This window comes from Bombyx mori, chromosome 1, assembly GCF_030269925.1.
Source record: "Bombyx mori chromosome 1, ASM3026992v2".
Classification (NCBI taxonomy): Eukaryota; Metazoa; Arthropoda; class Insecta; order Lepidoptera; family Bombycidae; genus Bombyx; species Bombyx mori.
In genome coordinates this window covers 14,830,520-14,850,034 of record NC_085107.1, presented here as the reverse complement: position 1 = coordinate 14,850,034, position 19,515 = coordinate 14,830,520, and the positions used below count along the sequence as shown (strand labels likewise).

At 35.9% G+C, this 19,515-nt stretch overlaps 2 protein-coding genes across 9 annotated transcripts in view; both read left to right on the top strand.

Moving 5' to 3' along the window:
• Window positions 1-19,515, top strand: part of LOC101744872 (neurocalcin homolog) — a 171,930-nt gene that overhangs the window by 138,976 nt on the left and 13,439 nt on the right. The window lies entirely within an intron of this gene.
• Window positions 1-19,515, top strand: part of LOC101744727 (neuronal calcium sensor 2) — a 163,937-nt gene that overhangs the window by 138,699 nt on the left and 5,723 nt on the right. For 3 of the 4 annotated variants that reach the window (XM_021352529.2, XM_062670116.1, XM_038011811.2), the window contains 3 exons: window positions 3,250-3,368; window positions 5,150-5,293; window positions 6,163-6,291. In XM_021352529.2, the coding sequence (XP_021208204.1) occupies window positions 3,258-3,368; window positions 5,150-5,293; window positions 6,163-6,291 (384 nt within the window). In that variant the 5' untranslated portion in view covers window positions 3,250-3,257. Of the gene's footprint in view, window positions 1-2,959; window positions 3,171-3,249; window positions 3,369-5,149; window positions 5,294-6,162; window positions 6,292-19,515 lie in introns of those variants that run through there. The other variant, XM_021352530.3, reaches the window with a different exon arrangement.

Genomic DNA, 19,515 nt, shown 5'->3' with positions numbered 1-19,515 from the left:
CGTGCGAGAAGGAAGTGCGCCGGAGAATTGGAATGGCTAAGAGTGCCATGACTCAGCTCGGAAAAATCTGGAGAGATCGCAACATATCCGTAAAGACCAAAACCAAACTGGTACGGACTCTAGTTTTCTCGATTTTTTCGTATGGCGCTGAGACCTGGTCACTGAAATCTGCAGACCGCAGACGCATTGACGCCTTTGAGATGTGGTGCTGGAAAAAGATGCTGCGTATTCCGTGGACAGCATTTCGGACCAACGTATCAATCTTGCAAGAACTCAAAATCTCCTCGCGGCTGTCATCCGAGTGTCTTCGCAGAGTCCTTGAATACTTTGGTCACATCGCACGGAAGGATGGTAGCAACCTCGAGAGGCTCATCGTGACTGGTAAGGTAGATGGGAAAAGACCTCGGGGGCGCAGCCCAATACGTTGGTCCGACCAGATCCGCACCGCTCTTGATGCCACGTTTCACAACGCCCTCCACACCGCCAGAGACAAGAATGGATGGAGAAAAATCGTGCGTGCGAAGGTGATACAAAAGGGTGGTCACGACCCTCAGCAATGAGGAATACGACGCAAGGAGGAGCATAGCGAGGTTGAAAAAGAGGTAGCATTAGGCAGCAGATTTATTGAGCTCATGGAATTATTTTACCACGCCCATCAGTTGAAACAGCAAGCGATCATATAGAGCGTAGGGTTTTCTTTACAAACTAAATAACGTATTAATCATTTAGCGCACAAAAAAAACAAAGTTTCAAGTAGAATACCGAACAGTACTTCACTGTTCACTTAAGTATTTTCCAACAAACGGGCGCTAAGTTGAAAGTAAGAACACAGTTCGATCCACGTTGGCTTCACTGTCTCAGTTGCTTTAAAGTTTGTATACTATTACATAAGTAGGTTAAACTTTTACAGTCTTTGTCGTGGACAATTTTCTTGCACCCGAAGTGAGCTTGAGAGTTTTACATATCGATGTTTTCCCATCCGATCACAGTTCTGATCTTTTCAGTATAAAAACGTATATCTAAATTAAATTAGGTTTTTACCTATGTATTTGCCGTTTAGTATATAAAGAGTATGGTAAGCTGAAGTGGAAATGGGCTGGCCATATTAGCTGGAGAACTGATAACCGTTGGAGTAAAGGTGTTCTTGGGTTAAGACCGCGGATTGGCAAACGTAGTACAGGGTGCCCTCAGGCTTGGTGGAGTGACGATCTATGCAGGGTAGCTGGAAAAAAGCTGTATGAGAGAAGCCGAGGATCGTGCTCAGTGGCGTGGAATTGGAAAGGTCTATGGCCAGCAGTGGACTTCTATAGGCTGATGATGATGTAGATGATGATATTATTATATAAAAAGTAGAAATCATATTTTTTATGCTTTATTTCTCTTTATGAAAATAATTAAAAATATTTGATTTATATCGATGCATCTATCTGCCAGAACAGGAATAATTTTTAAATACCCTCTTGAAGAAGTCAGGTATGCGGGGGCCAAATTATATAGATTTTTTTGTGCCAAAAATTGTCCAAACTCGGGCAAAGGGGAAGTCTGTTGGTGCAAGGTCTGGTGTGTACGATGTATGGATGACACAAAACTTGCAGTCCTAGCTCTTGTGGCTTAGAGATCGTCAGCTGTGCCGTATGAGATCGAGCATTGTCGTGTAAGAGTAGCGGGGACTAGCGTTTAACTAATGCTGGAGATTCGCGAGCTTCTCCAGCATTGTGTCCAGTAGACCACCAAAGAGTAACCAATAATTTATAGGGTTTTTTTTCGTTTTAGTTATTGCCTAGGTGCTGAATCATGGCCTCACCAACACAATGACCGCTCACGATTATCAAAAATAAACCATTTTTCATCGCAAGTGATAATGCGGTTCAATGCTTCCTTTCTGTTACGCAACGCACGGCATGCCTTAATGCGTTTGTCGCGCTAGCGATCGTTCAGTTCGTGCGGAACCCACCCACTTATAAAGATTTTTACCTTGCCAATTTGACCCTAACGGACAAATATTAATTTGATTTAAGCTTTGAGAGCTGCTGATAACTCAGCAGTAGATTGAGTATCGCCAGCTTCAACTATCGCCTTTGATTCGACGTTGTTAACTTTATTTTTTGCGCGAATTCTTACGTCAAAATTGCCATGTCGGAAGCGTTCAAAGCAATAACGAATCGTGCGTTCCTTTGTAATGTTCACTTCGTACATATCATTGACGTGTGAGCCTTTTGTGCGGTGATGATACCGCGACGGAGTTAGTATTCCAGATTACTCGTATTTTTATCGTGTCCAAATTGGTGAATAATATAGAAATGAAGTGAAAACAAAATAATAAATTAATAAACAAACTATTGAATAGAATTCCATGTTTTTGAAATAAAAGTCATTTAAACTTAGAATTTACTGCCAGCAATGTATAAATTACGTTTCAAATGGCCAGTATTGTAAAACGGCTATTATTATATATTATTAATACCATCCATGTCGTTTCGCTAATAAAATTATGTGAATGTTACCGCTTGTAGCAATTAATGAAACGCGAATAAACGTTTTATTTACCTACGATAAATGCTCGATATAACGTAAATTTTTGAAATATTCACTCAATCATCAAGTTCTATTAAACACGTTCACAATAAACAGGTCTGCGGCATTAGTGAGCGATTCATAGTCATCATAAGTCATCTACACAACAACCAATTTAACGTAGACTCGATATGTCAATCACTAAACGTATTATCGGTGAAGTTGGTATATTTTCAAGCGGTCTCCGGTCAGCACATGCATATATAGGTTTTGGCACACCAAACCACAGACGTGTTCGTTTGATGAACGCGTTGCAACAGACCGCAGACGCCACGCCTCTTAGCCCCTTTCGTGTCGAATTATACAAGATGCACGCATTATTTACATAAAGGCCGTTTATACTCATTATCTGCACGATAACATTATCTAAATACGACAAATAGTCACTCGAAAAAAATATTTTTCGATGTTTATACGCAGATTTGTGTAGCGTTGAAATGCTCGAACGGTTCATTGTCTTGCTTAAAAACCAAAAAAATTGGGTTATTTTAATTAAATACGGAACGTAATTGCAGATTTTATTAATTCAATAAACTGAAATTAACTACCATAGAAAATACCGTATAGTATAATATAAATTTGAATTTTCTTTTATGGTAATAATAAGCTATTTATTTTTGAAACAGCAAGATTTAGTTCTAAATTGTACAGTGTTTTCCTTTTCTATTGTTTCAGATTTCAAAATGGGTTGCTTCGTTAGTAAAGACAAACTTACCAAAGAAGACATGGACTTCCTTAAGACTCACACTTCCTATGATGAGACCACCATCAAGGAGTGGTACAAGGGCTTTAAAGTAAGAATCATTGTAATAATCATAATTTAGCACATTAAATAACATACTCAATTTAAAGATAACTAAACTAATATAAATACTATAAACAATAAAAACTCTCATGTCCTACGTTATATAAAGTCGTTAAACTTTTATAGGTGATCCTATATTTATGTATGTGATTTACAATCATGATCATGATATTAGTATGAATTTATCAATATGTGAGAGAAAATCATATCAAGATAAAAAACTTTGATTCCCGATTACTTAAATTCTCTTGTACCATATCAATATCAATAAAATTATTCTATTGTCAGCCTTTTGATAGAGCCATTAAGAGTAATTTTAGCTTATCCCGAAATATTAGTGTTCACGCAAGAAAATCCTAATCTTTTTTTGTGAAGGTCGCTGGCATTGATAGTAATCGTGTACATTTTCAAGTGGATCTCCGAGTGGCATTATCCATGACATGTTTGACGTTAGTAGCTTAGGACGATTACCCATAAACGGATATCAAAGAAAATTACAGTATTACTTCTAATTATTGATGTACTCTCATTAAATATCCCGCAGAATTCCCCGTTAATGATATACCAATTTCTCTGTTTCATTAAGTTATCGATCTATTAAAATTAGATAATTCTGCCGCCTTTTCTTGTCCTTTAAATCGCGGGGTAAGAAATATAACTTAGATCGAACACATCCAAGTTTCCTACAAGCTACGTTGTTTTTGAGTTTGTAACAATAAACTTGGAAGTGCTGTGCTAGAAATATATTGCATGGATGCTCGGGCGGTTTTCATTCAGCAGATTATTAACTTGGCTCCTTTAACTTCTAGAAGATTGCACAAAGTGGGAATGAGTTGCTCGCTCCGGGCATTTCAATATTGTAATAATTGTTATGTTATTATACTCATGTAAAAATGAATATTTAAAAAAAACGTAATATTAAAAAATAATCTAATATATAAAAATAAAAAAATAATGTCCGCTGAGTTTCTTGCCAATTCTTCTCAGGACGGAGGCTAGTTTTTGTGAATTAGCGGTTCTTTTGACGTTCAACAAGTATGTACTTTCATTTATGTTGAATAAATTTTTTTTTATTTGATTTCTTATTTATACAATTTCAAACTTAACGAAACATATCGAAGGACTGAAATAATAGTTTTATATCTACTTTCCGATATCGTTACTGTTGCCAACATGGTGTCCGGATCAGTCCCTTCGTCCGCTTTGAGCGCCCTTTGACAGGAGTTGATCGACATTCGTGCAGGATCCCAATTTGCTAATACGTTCCATTTGTACGTCTGACAATTTCATTGAACGTCTGCCTGTACAGTTTAATGAAGCGATCCTTGCTCGAGCCCAGAACTTTGTTTTTGACGTAAAAAAAAAAGGAATAGCCGCTTTGTGTTTCTGAAATTAATAGGCAAATAAAAAAGAAAATAAAGTAATAAATTGGTATATCATTAATTTTATACATTAAAATATTAAATTAACGACAAAATAAAATTGTTTGATAAACTTTTTTTTTATAGCTTAAGTGGGTGGATGAGCTCACATCCCACCTGGTGTTAAGTGATTACTGGAGCCCATAGACATCTACAACGTAAATGCGCCACCCACCTTGAGATATAAGTTCTAAGGTCTCAAGTATAGTTACAACGGCTACCCCACCCTTCAAATCGAAACGCATTACTGCTTCACTGCAGAAATAGGCAGGGTGGTGGTACCTATCCGCGTGGACTCTCAAAAGGTCCTACCACCAGTAAAACTAATTTTCATTTTCTATAAAAACAGCAAGACTGCCCGAACGGCAGGCTGACACCGGCTAAGTTCGTCGACATGTACAAGATGTTCTTCCCATCTGGGAACGCTGTGGAGTTCTGTGACCACGTATTCCGCACATTCGACATGGACAAGAATGGTTACATTGATTTCAAGGTAACGAATTTAAGGTAACATTCTGGTTCTAGACTTAGAATTAATTGTTTTTCCACTGCGCGAATTTAGCTGGACAACAATTTTCTTCTGAATCCCGGCGTGCAACAACTGTAAGTTCTATGATTGCTCACTCACGGATGCTCTCTTACTTAAATTGTGCTAAAAACATGATGTGTTCACGTCATTTATGCTTATGATTTTGTGTAAAATCAGAGTTTCCAAATAATGAGTAATTAACGTAATACGCTCGAAAATATATATATAAAAAAAAACGCTAGCTCTGCATTACCTGTTTCATTTCTGTTCTATTCTTTTTAGTTTTATTCGAATCCTTTAAGAAAATAACCGGAACACACTTTTGAATAATAATCATATAATATAACAAGAAACTCCAGGAATTGAATCCCAATTCTTTTTACAAATGAATTGTAAGTGAAACTTAGTAAGAACTTTATCAATAAGCTGAGTTTCTGTTCGATATAAATTTAAAATGAGATTCAAGATTAATTTCTTTTTCATTGTTTTCCTCATTCATTCGATTGACAGTTCTTTTTTTAATTTCATAAATTCACGGATGTACACATTTTTGCTCATGCCGTAAAAGAAGAACTTTGAATTTGTATCAACTTAAAGAAGGTTATAAGTGACACGAACACATTATTTTGAATCTTATTACATATACTTTTGAGTTTAAGAAGAGAGCGTGCACAATCATAGGACAGGGCTGTGTTTTCGCTAGCGAATTGTTCGAACGTATGTTCTCGATGCGAAAGCGAACGATTTCAGAATGCAGCGGCGATTGTTCATCACAATGATTAAGTTCCTTGTACTGCAAGGGGTTTCCGCAATACGTTTAATGTTTATTATAGGAGTTCCTCCAAGCCATACACGTTACGTCGAGCGGAACACCAGAGGAGAAACTGAAGTGGGCCTTCCGAATGTACGACGTTGACGGGAACGGGGTCATCGACATCCAGGAGATGACCAAAATCGTCCAGGTTAGTAGTAGATACTGTTCTTTTCTTTTTAAACATTTCCTCAACACATCCTTTTTAATTACTTTTATTAGCTTCAGACGTATGTATGTAACGGAATCTTTGAACATGATTTTGACCTTCAAAACGTCGGATTAACTCGAAATTTGGCATACTTATCAAGGACCGATGACAATTCAAGATTGAAAAACAAAAAAAATAATCGAAATTCAACTAAAAACGCTTTTTTTACAATAAAATTTTACAAAAAACTTTTTCTTACACTAATTTTAATTCAAATTTATTAAAATTAATTTTCTATTTTTTAGTTGAATTTTCTATAAAAGCGTATTTTTTTAGTTTTTTTAGTATCCATATTCCATTTATACATAATATCTTAAGGTGGAGTGATTTAATTAAAGTCAAGGCCTTTAGACAGACACCTACGGCGCGCCTACACCGTGAATGTAATTAAAAAACTGCATCCATTTTATAGTTTTAAAACCATAACAGAAGGCGTCTTGATTATCTAACCTCATATAAGATAAATCGGGTTTGCTCATGAACATCAGCTAGATAGGTGGTTAGTGTCGGCAGATGGTTCTCTCGTTAAGATGACGGGAGCCAGAAATGAATAATGATTATGTATTCCTAACCGTGTTCAGCAAGTATAAAGTGAAATATCTTCCAAGAAGAAGTTACATTTCTGCGGCGTTATTGAATTATTTACTAACTCATCATTTATTCATTATCTGAAATATAGTTTCACGCATAAATACATAATACTTACAGAAAATTATAGCTACAAATTTTGAATTAAACTTTGTGCCACATTGACCCTCGTAACTTCGGCACACAAATACCCTCTGAGCTATTTTCCTAAAGGCGTCGAAATAAGTATAATTTCAATAAATAAGGAAAGAAAATGTTTAATTTCAAACGTCCCCAAGCTAGGATTTTCTTCTGTGCTATTTTAGGTACTGGAGACAATGACAAGTATAATCTGACCCCGAATGCCAGCTAAATAAATATCTTATTATTATACTGTTTTAATTGATTTATCTTCACATATAAATACCAAAACAATCAGTCCGTCAAGGTCGAGCCGGCAGTGCTCAATGAAAATTCACTCTTAAAATAAAATCAAAGTTGAATTGAACTTTTAAAACAGTCCTATTCGTCAAATTTACATAAACCGCAAATACAAAAAAAAAACACAATCGGCTTTACTCGAACAAACTATTTCGTTTCGAATGGTATATATTTTTGTGTCGGATTGAAGCGGATTGCAGACGAAATAAGACTACAGGAAGTATATCGGTGTCCGGGTGGACTTAATCCGGACACGGCTTTACAGAGCGTCGGACGGTATTAGGTTGTGTTGCGGGAATCCGATTGAACACTGATGCATGGCGCAACGAGTTAAATAACGTCAATGGCTATAATCGATCACTTAGTGTTATTGGTTTTCGTTGATTGCGATGAACAGCTCGTTTAGAATCAAATGGAATTTTAGTACGCAAAATTTATTATTAGTGATGAGGTCGAAAAATGAAATTAACAGCTTTGTCTGTTCGTCGGTCGCTGGAAGGAATGTGATAATTTAGAACTGCAAAGAGACTTTGACTTGATACCGATCATTCTAGTATATCATTTTTCATTGAAGTGGAGTTCGTTTCTTCCATCTGGAAACTAACTTCCCTTTCCAGGGGTGTATTCTATCTCTTCCTACTAAACTTCTGAGTCAACTACATACATTTCTTAGTATTCTCTCAGCCCTATTGCGGGGTTTTATATAAACTTTATTGTAAGTACTGCGTAGCTGTGTTTTTACTATCGATGACTTACCATTACTTGGACCGTTGATACAGCGTTTCATTAGTCTTTCACAAAAAGAGGGAATTTTTTTAGATTTCCTATTATTTATGCTCCCGTTTATAAATATATTTATATAGGTATAGATTTAAATAACTAAAGCTTATAAATGTATCTCGTACAAAATAAAATTGATGTATAGCGAAATCAATTATCAATTCAACACGTACGTACAGCAGTAACCAAAGCGAGCGGTTACTGCGGTTCGGTGTGGAACGCGTAACGAACGCTTCACGTCAGCGTGAATTGTACGTCGGTATATTGCCGGTGGCACAGAATAACCTGTGGTTAGCTTTTAAACAGCTGTCACGGAGTTTCCTTCCAGCAAACCGAAATGCGGTCATTCCTGTGCTTGTTGCACTGCTTGTCAAATTTTGCAGATTCAAACATATCCGATATTAGAACGCTTAGTTTCAATTGCGACCGGTTTTATTTCGAGAGCGGTCTATGGTACAGAAATAAATGGTTCCGATGAAGCCAGTTTAGCTAAATTCGCAAATCGTTCCTTAGAATACCACTGAATGGGCACGGTGAACGGTTTCTCAGAAAACAATTGTTTTTGAATCAACAAACGATAAATCCCTTTACTTATTAATAATTGTGGAAATTATAATGACTTTTTGTCAGTGAATTTGTTTGACGTCCATTTGATGTTTCAATTTGGGTTGGAATCTTCTCGATGTTATGCTTTAAAGCATGGATTTAAAAATCAATTAGTGTCGGGATTATCCTGGGAAACAGAAATATACTTTCTTCAAATTACGAATGACATTAACCGCGTCACAAGGAAGTTGTTAGAAGAAAATCTGATTATTAATTAGGAGTTTTATTTATTGTTTAAATGAAAATATTGTTATAAAAGAGAATAAAATATAATTCGTTAATTTATTTTAGAAAAAAAAAGTTATTTAAGTGTCTTGGTTTATTTTACTGCTATGGTTGGTGGTTTATAAAGCAAATTTTCACGCATAGCATTGTGAACCCGTACGGATAGGCATAATAATAATGCCTACATATTTCGGACACGAAGTTGTCATAAGTTCTGGTCTGAGCTGTCGGACGGCCATTAGCACAACTTAAACTGAAACTTCTAACTCATGTTCAAGGTTGGTGCCGCTATTCATGTCTATGGGCATTTAAAACCAGGCCATCCCTTGTTCATCTCTTGTTTTCCTTATCTCACATTAGTTAGAGTGGCGTCGGCGTAACATGTTCTCATATCATGCTGAATGGAGATTTGGTATAAGTTTTACGATCGGCCGCCAGCCTGACGTCAAACCTCCTTCGGTTACATCTCCAGTACGGAAAAATAAAAAGCCTGACGTCAAACCTCCTTGGGTTACATCTCCAGTACGGAAAAATAAAAATATCACATTTATGTGGGCAAGATAAAAATAGTCTGGAAATCTAAATTTCCGACAAGAACGCACTGTTTGATATCTAATGTAATCTTTGTTGCTGCATAACCTAGTTTGTATAGTATAATTGATTTAAGCAAGCACGGATGTACGTTAACTGGCCGGAAGCAACGGTGATTTCCGGAAAGTTAGGAGCACTCACCATGCACTTGTAGTTCCGATGGTTGGTCAATTAAGACGAAAAGTACTTTATTAGGGGGGTTGCGGTCAGCGTTACTTTTTTTTTTTTCCTACCTATGTCTAGAGAGACCATATTAGCGTAAGCGTTAGTGATGTACAGTAGTTCCAATTCAAAAAATATGAGCTATCTAATAATGTTGAGTATGATAAAAAAATCTATAACATTCTTTATGGTTCTGCATTAATTATCAATGTATAAAAGTCGGTTTGTGGATTAAAACAAAAGTAAATCAATACGAATATTAAAATCTCACCACCGCTAAAGAACAAACAACGTAATTGAAAAGTTTTTTCTTGTTCAACTTGACACGAAGGAAAATCGCTGTGGCGTTTGAATAGTTAATCTAAAAAGCCAATACTCTGCGGGCAAACAACTTTATTAAACTAAGGAAAAGCGGAACGATTTCGAGTGTTGTTTGCGATTTGTAAATGCACATAGATTTTCGTTTCTTTTAATTAAGAATTCAAATCGCGCAAATAAAATAGATAAAGGATTTAAAAAAGTTAGCTTTTCATTTTTCCATTGCCTTTTATATCAATAACCGAGACCATTGCAATTGTGCCCCAGCCGATTGAACCAGTCGGCGAACAATGGGTCATTGTTGCAGGCTTTATGTGAGATACCACAGAGTTCAGCACGTCAGGGGATCTGCTGTACGTTGCCTTTAACCTTTATGTTAGTTCGGATTACATTCATCCGTTATAATTCTATACAAATCCTTTTTACATGATTCATATGTACGTTTATCGATTGCGTTGCATTCTTGATATTTGGACTCCATTGTTAATGTTTTATTAAGTTTGTAGAACTTACCCGCTTTACACAAAGTAGGGAATGTTACGAACGAAAAAAGAGGTAGGCGTCAGGAAAGAATTTGCGAAGGAAACGATGAATAAGCCAGTGATAATCGACATAAGATTCTGTGTTCATTCATTTATTTTGAATTCATTAAATTACAAATACATTGTAATGTATTTGTCTTGTATCGCAATACAGAGTATCTCACGCGACCTAATTTCAGTTATTTAATGTGTAGTATATACTTGTTAGGTTGTACATATTATACAAATTTAATAATGTGTAGAAGTTTGTTTTCTGGAGAGCGTGACCACAAATTAGTGTTTATTTTTCTAATTTCTTTAAAAATCAATTTATTTCAAAAATAAAATAAATATTTGTAATTTTTTTTATTTTTGCACTGAAGTACGGATTGTTGTTTTTGGACATAAATGTTTCTATGTTTATCATTTATGCTTGTTAAGTGATGTTTTTCTAATATCTATCTTCCTTACAGTACGGAGAAGCTATCTTTACTATGAATACAAGAGGAGGAAGGGAATATAATAGTACGAGTCGACTATTATCAAAGCCGGCAATGTGACTTTTTGACAATTATTGGTAAATCAGAAAAACGAATTATTGACTTTGTATTCCATTGGCAGTCACAAAACTCTTCTGAACGACATCTTAGATAAATAACAGGTTAAGTATTAACCTTTATTAATACCATATAAATAAATAACAGGTTAAGTATTAACCTTTATTTAATGCAGGTTTTGAACCGTATTCTTTGAAGGAGACGATTATATTCAAATCAATCTGTATTGACATATCAATAACATTTTTTTGTCCAAATGCACAGATTGCCACCTTTGATAATAGACGACTCATATGTGGTATTAATTAGTATATATGGCCTGGGTCTCGTATTTGTAATCTTCAGTAAATATTCAGTCATACTAAAATCAGTGTAACGCTCTCCGATTAGGATGCGAACTAATTAGAAATTCAGCATAATAATTGCGTTACTTTAAAAAAAAGTGAATGAAACAAATAATGATGATTAAAGTGGAGAAATCGCTGCGTAATCACACTGGGCATATTGCCCTTTGCTATTGTGATTCTGTTTTCGAGAAAGGGTTCACAATCAAGCTTTTGATAAGGGTAGAGTTGAACGTACCGGATGGTGGAGGAAAAAAAAAGCACACCTTCCCAATTTAAGACAACTGTTTCGAAAATCGACTATTGGCCAAAGTAAAACGACGAAGCTTTCTTCCGTACTCTTTGTTAATTTCTGTTCGTATATTTAAGTCCGGGGTTTCTCGTAGATTCTCCTAACTTTAATGAAAACTGTCGTAAATTTGGTTACGGGTTTTCACCGATGGCTTTGTTACGATCGTGGTGACACACGATTCTTTGACGACACCACGGACTAAATAGTCGAAACGTCTGCCCACAAATAATGTATTAATAGATAGAATTATCTAATCTCTGATCTCGTTAGAGCATCGCGATCGGTGAATCACACGTGAATGCGTTTGTTTTGCACCGCTAATGTATTTTTAATACTACTCGGTCTTTGTTTAGAATAGTCGAACACTTTTTATACAGATCGGTAACCACCTGGAGTTGTTCGACTAATTATGTAACATAAACGCTTTGTTACCCGAATATATGTTGTATAGCTCTTTAATTGTTATATTTAAAAAAAAAACATTCATACGAAAGTGCATTTTTTAACGTGGAAACCCATTTAAATGATCAAAATAATGCAATGGGTGCGCAGTGGTCGAAAATATAATTGCTTAGCTTGCGACTTTCTCTAAGTCACTTTCTATGGGAAATTTAGTATTTTATAAATTATAGTATTCATTTTTTGCTTAAGAGTAAAAGGGCTGGCTTTTTTTACTACGGTTAGGTAATAGTAAAGGTTAGAAATTTACTTACCAAAAATATTGTACTTGAAATGTTGACAAAAAAAATTATATTGCTCATGATGCTGTTTTCGTAAATAACTAAAAAATTCTCATAATTCTTACTTGCTAATTTTTATAAAATGTGATACTTTTGTAATAGATATTAATGGCTCGTTGATATTAATTACTCAAGAATTCTCTCGACATCTGGTATTTTCTTTTGAAGTGAGCTCTTTGAGCTTTGAGCTTTGTCGTAGAGCATCACAGAGCTCTAACACAAAATAACGCCCTTATTAAGTTCGCATAATTCAAATATTATCAATATTAATTATCTATATATTAATACGCGAAGCAAAAACTTTGTATCCCTTTTTACGAAAATTGCGCGGACGGAGGAGTATGAAATTTTCCACACTTATAGAGAATATAGAGAAGAAGTACACAATGCTAATATTTTTTTAAAATAATGCATAAAAGATACATTAAATCAATAAAGAAAACATTACACACACTACATACCATGTATTTGACGCACACACGCATGCATACTATTTATTGTCAAACTTTTGCTCTTGACGTCTGTTGTCAAATTGAGATTAAATATTGTTTGTCTTTGTTAATATTTTTTATAGTGTAGTCTTGGCGAAATTTTGTGATAATAGAAGTATAAAATGCAATCATAATAGTGTACAAACTTACAATTCCAATTAATTATAGTCGAATTTCGACTACTGCGGGACCTCTAGTCATTATTAATTGCCAAACTATTTACGTAATTTTAAAACGGGGACGCGTCTATTAAAGTTTGAATTTTTAACAGTACGTTTATTTTGAAACAGATTTTTTTTAATTAGATTATTTTCATCGTAGACTCAATTTTATACTGTAATTATATAATACTTTATAAGATTAAATGTAGGTCTGTAACGATAAGGGCAAACCTAACTTGAGGAACCAAACATCTCATGTAGCTTATAGATGACCTTACAATATTGTAAAAGTGCAGCGTAAAATATCTTACCGCTACTGAAAGTTAAAACGATTCTGACTCGCCTATGTTTTACTTTGTACAATAGGTATATTAGATTTAGATAGCATACGCTGCATTAAACATGCCGATATAATATATATGAATGAATATATACGATTAATATACTAATAATATAAATGAATTGCTCATGTCAATGCGGTCACCGTTGTCAATCCGATTCAATATTAAATATTTGTATGTTTGTTGTTAGTGTGAGGTTTATAGGGAGATGACAGAGGAGGAGGCGTGTGCGTTGGTTGTTTATTGCGTGTTGTCCTCCATAAACCTCATCGGAGTGGTCAGTAAAACACTACGTATAATTACATGTTTATTCGTGTCAGCGACCGCGGTGGATCGCTGCACTTTAATCACTGACTGACTCGTATGCTGCTCATTACTATATGCACAATAATTGCATAGTAAGCTAAGCGGGGCGGGGTATCGTTCCTCTACACTACACCCCTCTATATTTGAAAATAATAATAATAAATCTTAAAGTTAACACATATTTTGACCTCTTATTCAGGCAAGATATTGTCATAGTCCCATCAAAACATGATAGATCGTTTCAGAGTCGTTACGATATATGAGTGCATTTCATACATCCGATTGTGACAGAGAAACGTGACTAGAAATCACTAATAGGCTTACGTAAACGTACAATACCCATACAGTTCGGGTGTGCATCGACTCTCAATACGCTTTAACTTAGGGAGCGTTCACAATGCGGGCCTAACGCGGTGCAATAACGAACGTGAAATATCAGGCATATGAATGGAAATGCCTTTTGCGTTCACAAGACGTTTACCGCGACTGTCTCCCGGTGATCGTCTTCCTCGAACCCGTCGATTGCGACGAAGGGCTCGACGCGTGAATTAACCCATAGACACAGCCCACTGAGTTTCTCGCCGGATCTTTTCAGTGGGTCGCGTTTCAGATCTGGCGGTAGATTCTGCGAAGCACTGCTCTTGCTAGGTCCAGTGTTAGCAACACACCCGTCTTCAGCCCCGTGCGCTCACCTACTCGTCAAGGAGAAGCTAAAATAGTCTCTCAAAGCTATCAACATAGGTGGGAAAAAAAGCGGCGGTCTTGTGCTGGTTTGCGCGCGTGATTTTCAAGTGCTCATAATAGCGTTTTGTGACCACGCTACAGTCATAAGTAGCTGGGGTCGACGGAGAGACGTAGTTTTGCCCAAAGAGCTAAGTAAGGGCAAATGTGAAACAGTGACTAATGATAATTAATTGGCCCCGAAATAATTTCATATACAGGGTGTCCTAGATGGTTACCTGGCCTAAAAGTCTTTTACGCGATGCCAGATTGTGGTTGCCTTTTGATGTAACCTATATAGGTATAGGTGTAAAAAATGTAGAATTAGTGAACTGAAGTGGCAATGGGCCGGCCACATAGCACGAAGAGAGGACGGTCGATGGGGCAGAAAGATCCTGGAGTGGCGACCACGTACTGGCAAGCGCAGTGTGGGACGGCCACCTACTAGATGGACCGACGACCTAGTAAAAAGCGCTGGTCTCGTTGGATGCAGGTGGCAATGGACCGGTCGCACTGGAAATCTATTGGAGAGGCCTATGTTCAGCAGTGGACGGTGATAGGCTGAAATGATGATGATGATAATGTTTTGAATTTATTGGGTCGCACAAACATAATACTTAAAACTGCTATATTGCACAGTAAAAACGAAAGGTCAAAGCGACCGGTATAAAAATTAAAGGGAATACAGTAAACACAAAATACCTTTAATAAAAATCGTAATTTCAAATTAATAGCTGATGCTTATTATTACTCGACAACATCCGCATATGAGATTGAAACTGGAGCTATTGTCTCATGTAGAGCTTTCATATTGAATAACGTGCCTTTCACACGTCCACTATCGAAATTCTGATGTAATTCCGTCATTGTTAGCGACGATCGAACCTATTTCGATTAAATTTAATCCTTTATGTATCGAGCTGATGGATTTTAGCAATATTGGAATATGCAATAAAGTTCAGTGACTTGGGACTTAGAACACATCTGATATCGAAGTCGATATCAGAAGTCGTCGTGGCCTAACGGATAAGACGTCCGGTGCATTCGTGTTGAGCGATGCACCGGTGTTCGAATCCCGCAGGCGGGTACCAATTTTTCTAATGAAATACGTACTCAACAAATGTTCACGATTGATTTCCACGGTGAAGGAATAACATCGTGTAATAAAAATGAAACCCGCAAAATTATAATTTGCGTAATTACTGGTGGTAGGACCTCTTGTGAGTCCGCACGGGTAGGTACCACCACCCTGCCTATTTCTGCCGTGAAGCAGTAATGCGTTTCGGTTTGAAGGGTGGGGCAGCCGTTGTAACTATAATTGAGACCTTAGAACTTATATCTCAAGGTGGGTGGCGCATTTACGTTGTGATGTCTATGGGCTCCAGTAACCACTTAACACCAGGTGGGCTGTGAGCTCGTCCACTCATCTAAGCAATAAAAAAAAAAAAAAAAAAACATTGTTATAATAATACAGATATACATATGTAATGGAAGAAATTATCTAACAATTCTTTTTTAAAGCAATTTTTATTAATTGCATAGATGAATAAACGAGCCTCAGACTCAACCAGTCTTAAATGGTTATTGAAACCCATAAATGTCGCAACGTGGATGCAGCCGTCCAGCTTGAGACATGAGGTGTAAGTCTCAATTGTTTTGCTTAACTGAGGCTGCCTCACTAATAAAATCGGAAACCATGACTGTTTCGCGTCAGAAATAGGCAGTTTCTTTTTTTTTTACAAATTTATAACATTAAATTTCACGCGCAATAAAATACTATTGAAACTCTTGGGATTAAAGTTATAAGCAACTTAAAAAAATGTTATCATATCTCGCAACGGTGACGAGAATTTTCTAAAAGTCTACATAGACAAACAATCAAGGACAATGTTATTAAATATTGAAAATTAAACTCAGATAAAATCGTAGGATACATCTGTCTAGTCGAATATATAACCAACTATGACTTTTCCGAAACGCTAATGTATTTATTTTCGTATCTCTGAACTGTTAAATGTTTACAAATCAAATACAAAGCAATTGAATGCACTCGGGAAGTGAGTCAAGATTCATTTTACTTTGTCAGATTATATCTTAATAAGATTGTATTTGATGTATCTCAGAACTAAACGTTTTCTCGATAGATATGCATTAAACTTTTGTGTAATAATAAATATATTGCGTATTTCAGTAGTTTGACAGTGAATATATATGTATAGATAATATGAATACACTTCAGTTGACATTTTTGATCGGCACAAGATTATCGTTTTCACAATACGCCATATTTCATTTATGCATGATGTAATCTGACATAACATCGGACATTATCCATGTTTCAATGAAACAAACGGGCACTAGACTTACAAGAAAGATCAGTAACAAAGTGTTAGACGAAAATAGAAACGTTCGTTTGAAATCGTTTCGTATTTATCTGTTCGTATTTTATGTGAACTACATGAATACAAATAAAGACTATCCACGTAATATTTTGTAACCTCAACGTTTATCGGAGAGACCAAACGAAAACATACATATTTTTTGACGTGACAACGTCTTATAATTCGATGGAGCCCGCTGCACGCACGAAAAAAAATTGCTCATTGAGGCGTTCCATTTAAGGTTTGAAGTGCAAGCGAGAGCGCGCAACGAGCGACAAAGAGGCACAATCGGCCTCCGCGTTCGGCAGCGTTCGACATCTGTCTCTCTCCTACTTGAGTGAGCGACGCATCCGCGTGGACAGCTGCTATACAATAGTACATTTACATGTTTTCGTCAAGTATGAAGTTCAGTGAAAAGTAAATGTGGTGTCAATTGTTTATAGCAACGATAATTGCGATAATTGAAAAATGAAACAATTCCATCAGTATTTTCTTATGACGTTGTCACGTTCAACTATTGTCAGTAAACCGACTTTACAGACAACCGATTTTTTTTCTAATTTAATTTTTTTATAATGACTAAAAATTTTTCGATTCGAATACGCATTCTTTTTGATTACTGGTGTTATACTTAAAATCTTTAATAAAGTTTGGTAAGAGCTGTGTTAGGTACGAGATAAATATATAGCTCTTGAATTTTACATTCTCTGTCTTATAACATTTTTATTTTTAACCAGATTTTTATTTTGCTCTCGGCTGTATTTATAGTTACTATTTTGGAGAAATCAGATGTTTGTTCGCTATTAATTCCGGTTAGTCTTGCTCCCAAAGTAGAGAGAATGCACTGCGGCGACAAAACGAAAAATTCAATTGATGCCGTACTGGGTACCCGTAGGAAAGCTAATTTCTCCTGGAACCTGTAACAAACTTAATTAGAAGACAATAAGGGATGAAGATAACATAATAATAATTATATAGGAGTTTTTTGTGACAGTAAAATAAATAATAGTCAGCAAACAAACACTGAAAATTTTAAAGTTTTTTTTGTACATCTAAAATAAATAAAGATATACTAGTTTTGCGTTGAAATAAGTTTTACATGCTTGAGGAGTAAACGACCGGCGCGCCCCATTATAAAGGTGGCCTCTTGGAGCACGGAGAGCGCAATCGAGTGCACTTCAAGTGCTTGTATCCACAACGTTCCTTGCCGTCGTTTCAACAAAATATTAAATTTTCACCGACGTACAGAAGTCGCCGTGTTGCACGTCCGAAAATCATTTTTACGAGTCTATTGCCTTAAAAAGAATTTCAATCTTTCGTTTTATTTTTATTATTCCTTGTCTACTTTTTACTATAATAGTATATTAGTAAAAAAAGTATGAAAAATCAAACATCGTTTTTCAACTTTTATTTTTATTGCTTAGATGGGTGGACGAGCTCACAGCCCACCTGATGTTAAGCGGTTACTGGAGCCTATAGACATCTACAACGTAAATACGCCACCCACCTTGCGATATAAGTTCTAAGGTATAGTACCTACCCGCGCGGATTCACAAGAGGTCCTGCCACCAGTAAATAGATGAAATAACTGAATAATCCTAATTCTATTATAGCACAGTTTACTAAATATTAAATGTTATACTACAGTTACAGACCTATTTATTATACATTGAAGACAATATTTTTCTTCATCGGTTTTCGTTCGTGCAGTTTTGACCAAATCCGTGATTTAGGTTGTCCATTTACACTCGTAAAATAAGATAACTATTTAAAATAAACATGGCTTGCTTCAATTCCCATTCCAAATTCTAGTCATTTGACATTTCATTAACATTTATAACGAATACATAATTTCACAAAAGATGTTATAGCCTGTTCACCATTGTCTCACCTATTAACGTTTTTTGAACTCTGAACAGTGATTTATAGCTTTTGCGTGAAAAACATTCATATCTCCGCCCATAATGGCTTGCGATGACATTTCGAGGCGAAGCAATATTTTAAGAGAATTCGGCAAGATATCGGTTCATAAACTAAAATACCTATTATATATTTTACGATTACTATTTTAGATTTCAAGCCGCTCTACCGACTAATCTCCTCTTTTAGTAAACGGTTTCAGTCAAATAACTTTTCACTTTTAAATTATTCACCTCGGTGAATTTTCTCAGAAATCACACGTTCCGTTGTATATAATTTGATTGCAAAATTCTATACGTTCACCCTCACATCTACGAACCGAAAGGCAGGAAGAAGTGGGCATCGAGAGACGCTTATTCCTTCCTTTGCAGAAAACTCACGTTTCCCCGATATACTGGAGGACGGAATTTCTTTTTAAAAATGTCTCCGACATTCCCATTAGTATCAGATATGCGACGCTGGATCTTGTGCCCGGGGATTATTTTCAGATACATATCTTGCATTTGACTGTAACTTCGAATAGATATCGTCTTTCAATGCATATTATTATGAGTTCTCATACGCTCGTCGTTATCGAGTAATAGGCTGCTTTTCTTCAACTTGAATGCATTTTCGAATAATGCTAGATGTTTTATTTCCATCACGGCATTTCGGTTCTGATAATATTATGCTAACTTTTGTTTAATTAAACTTCAACTCT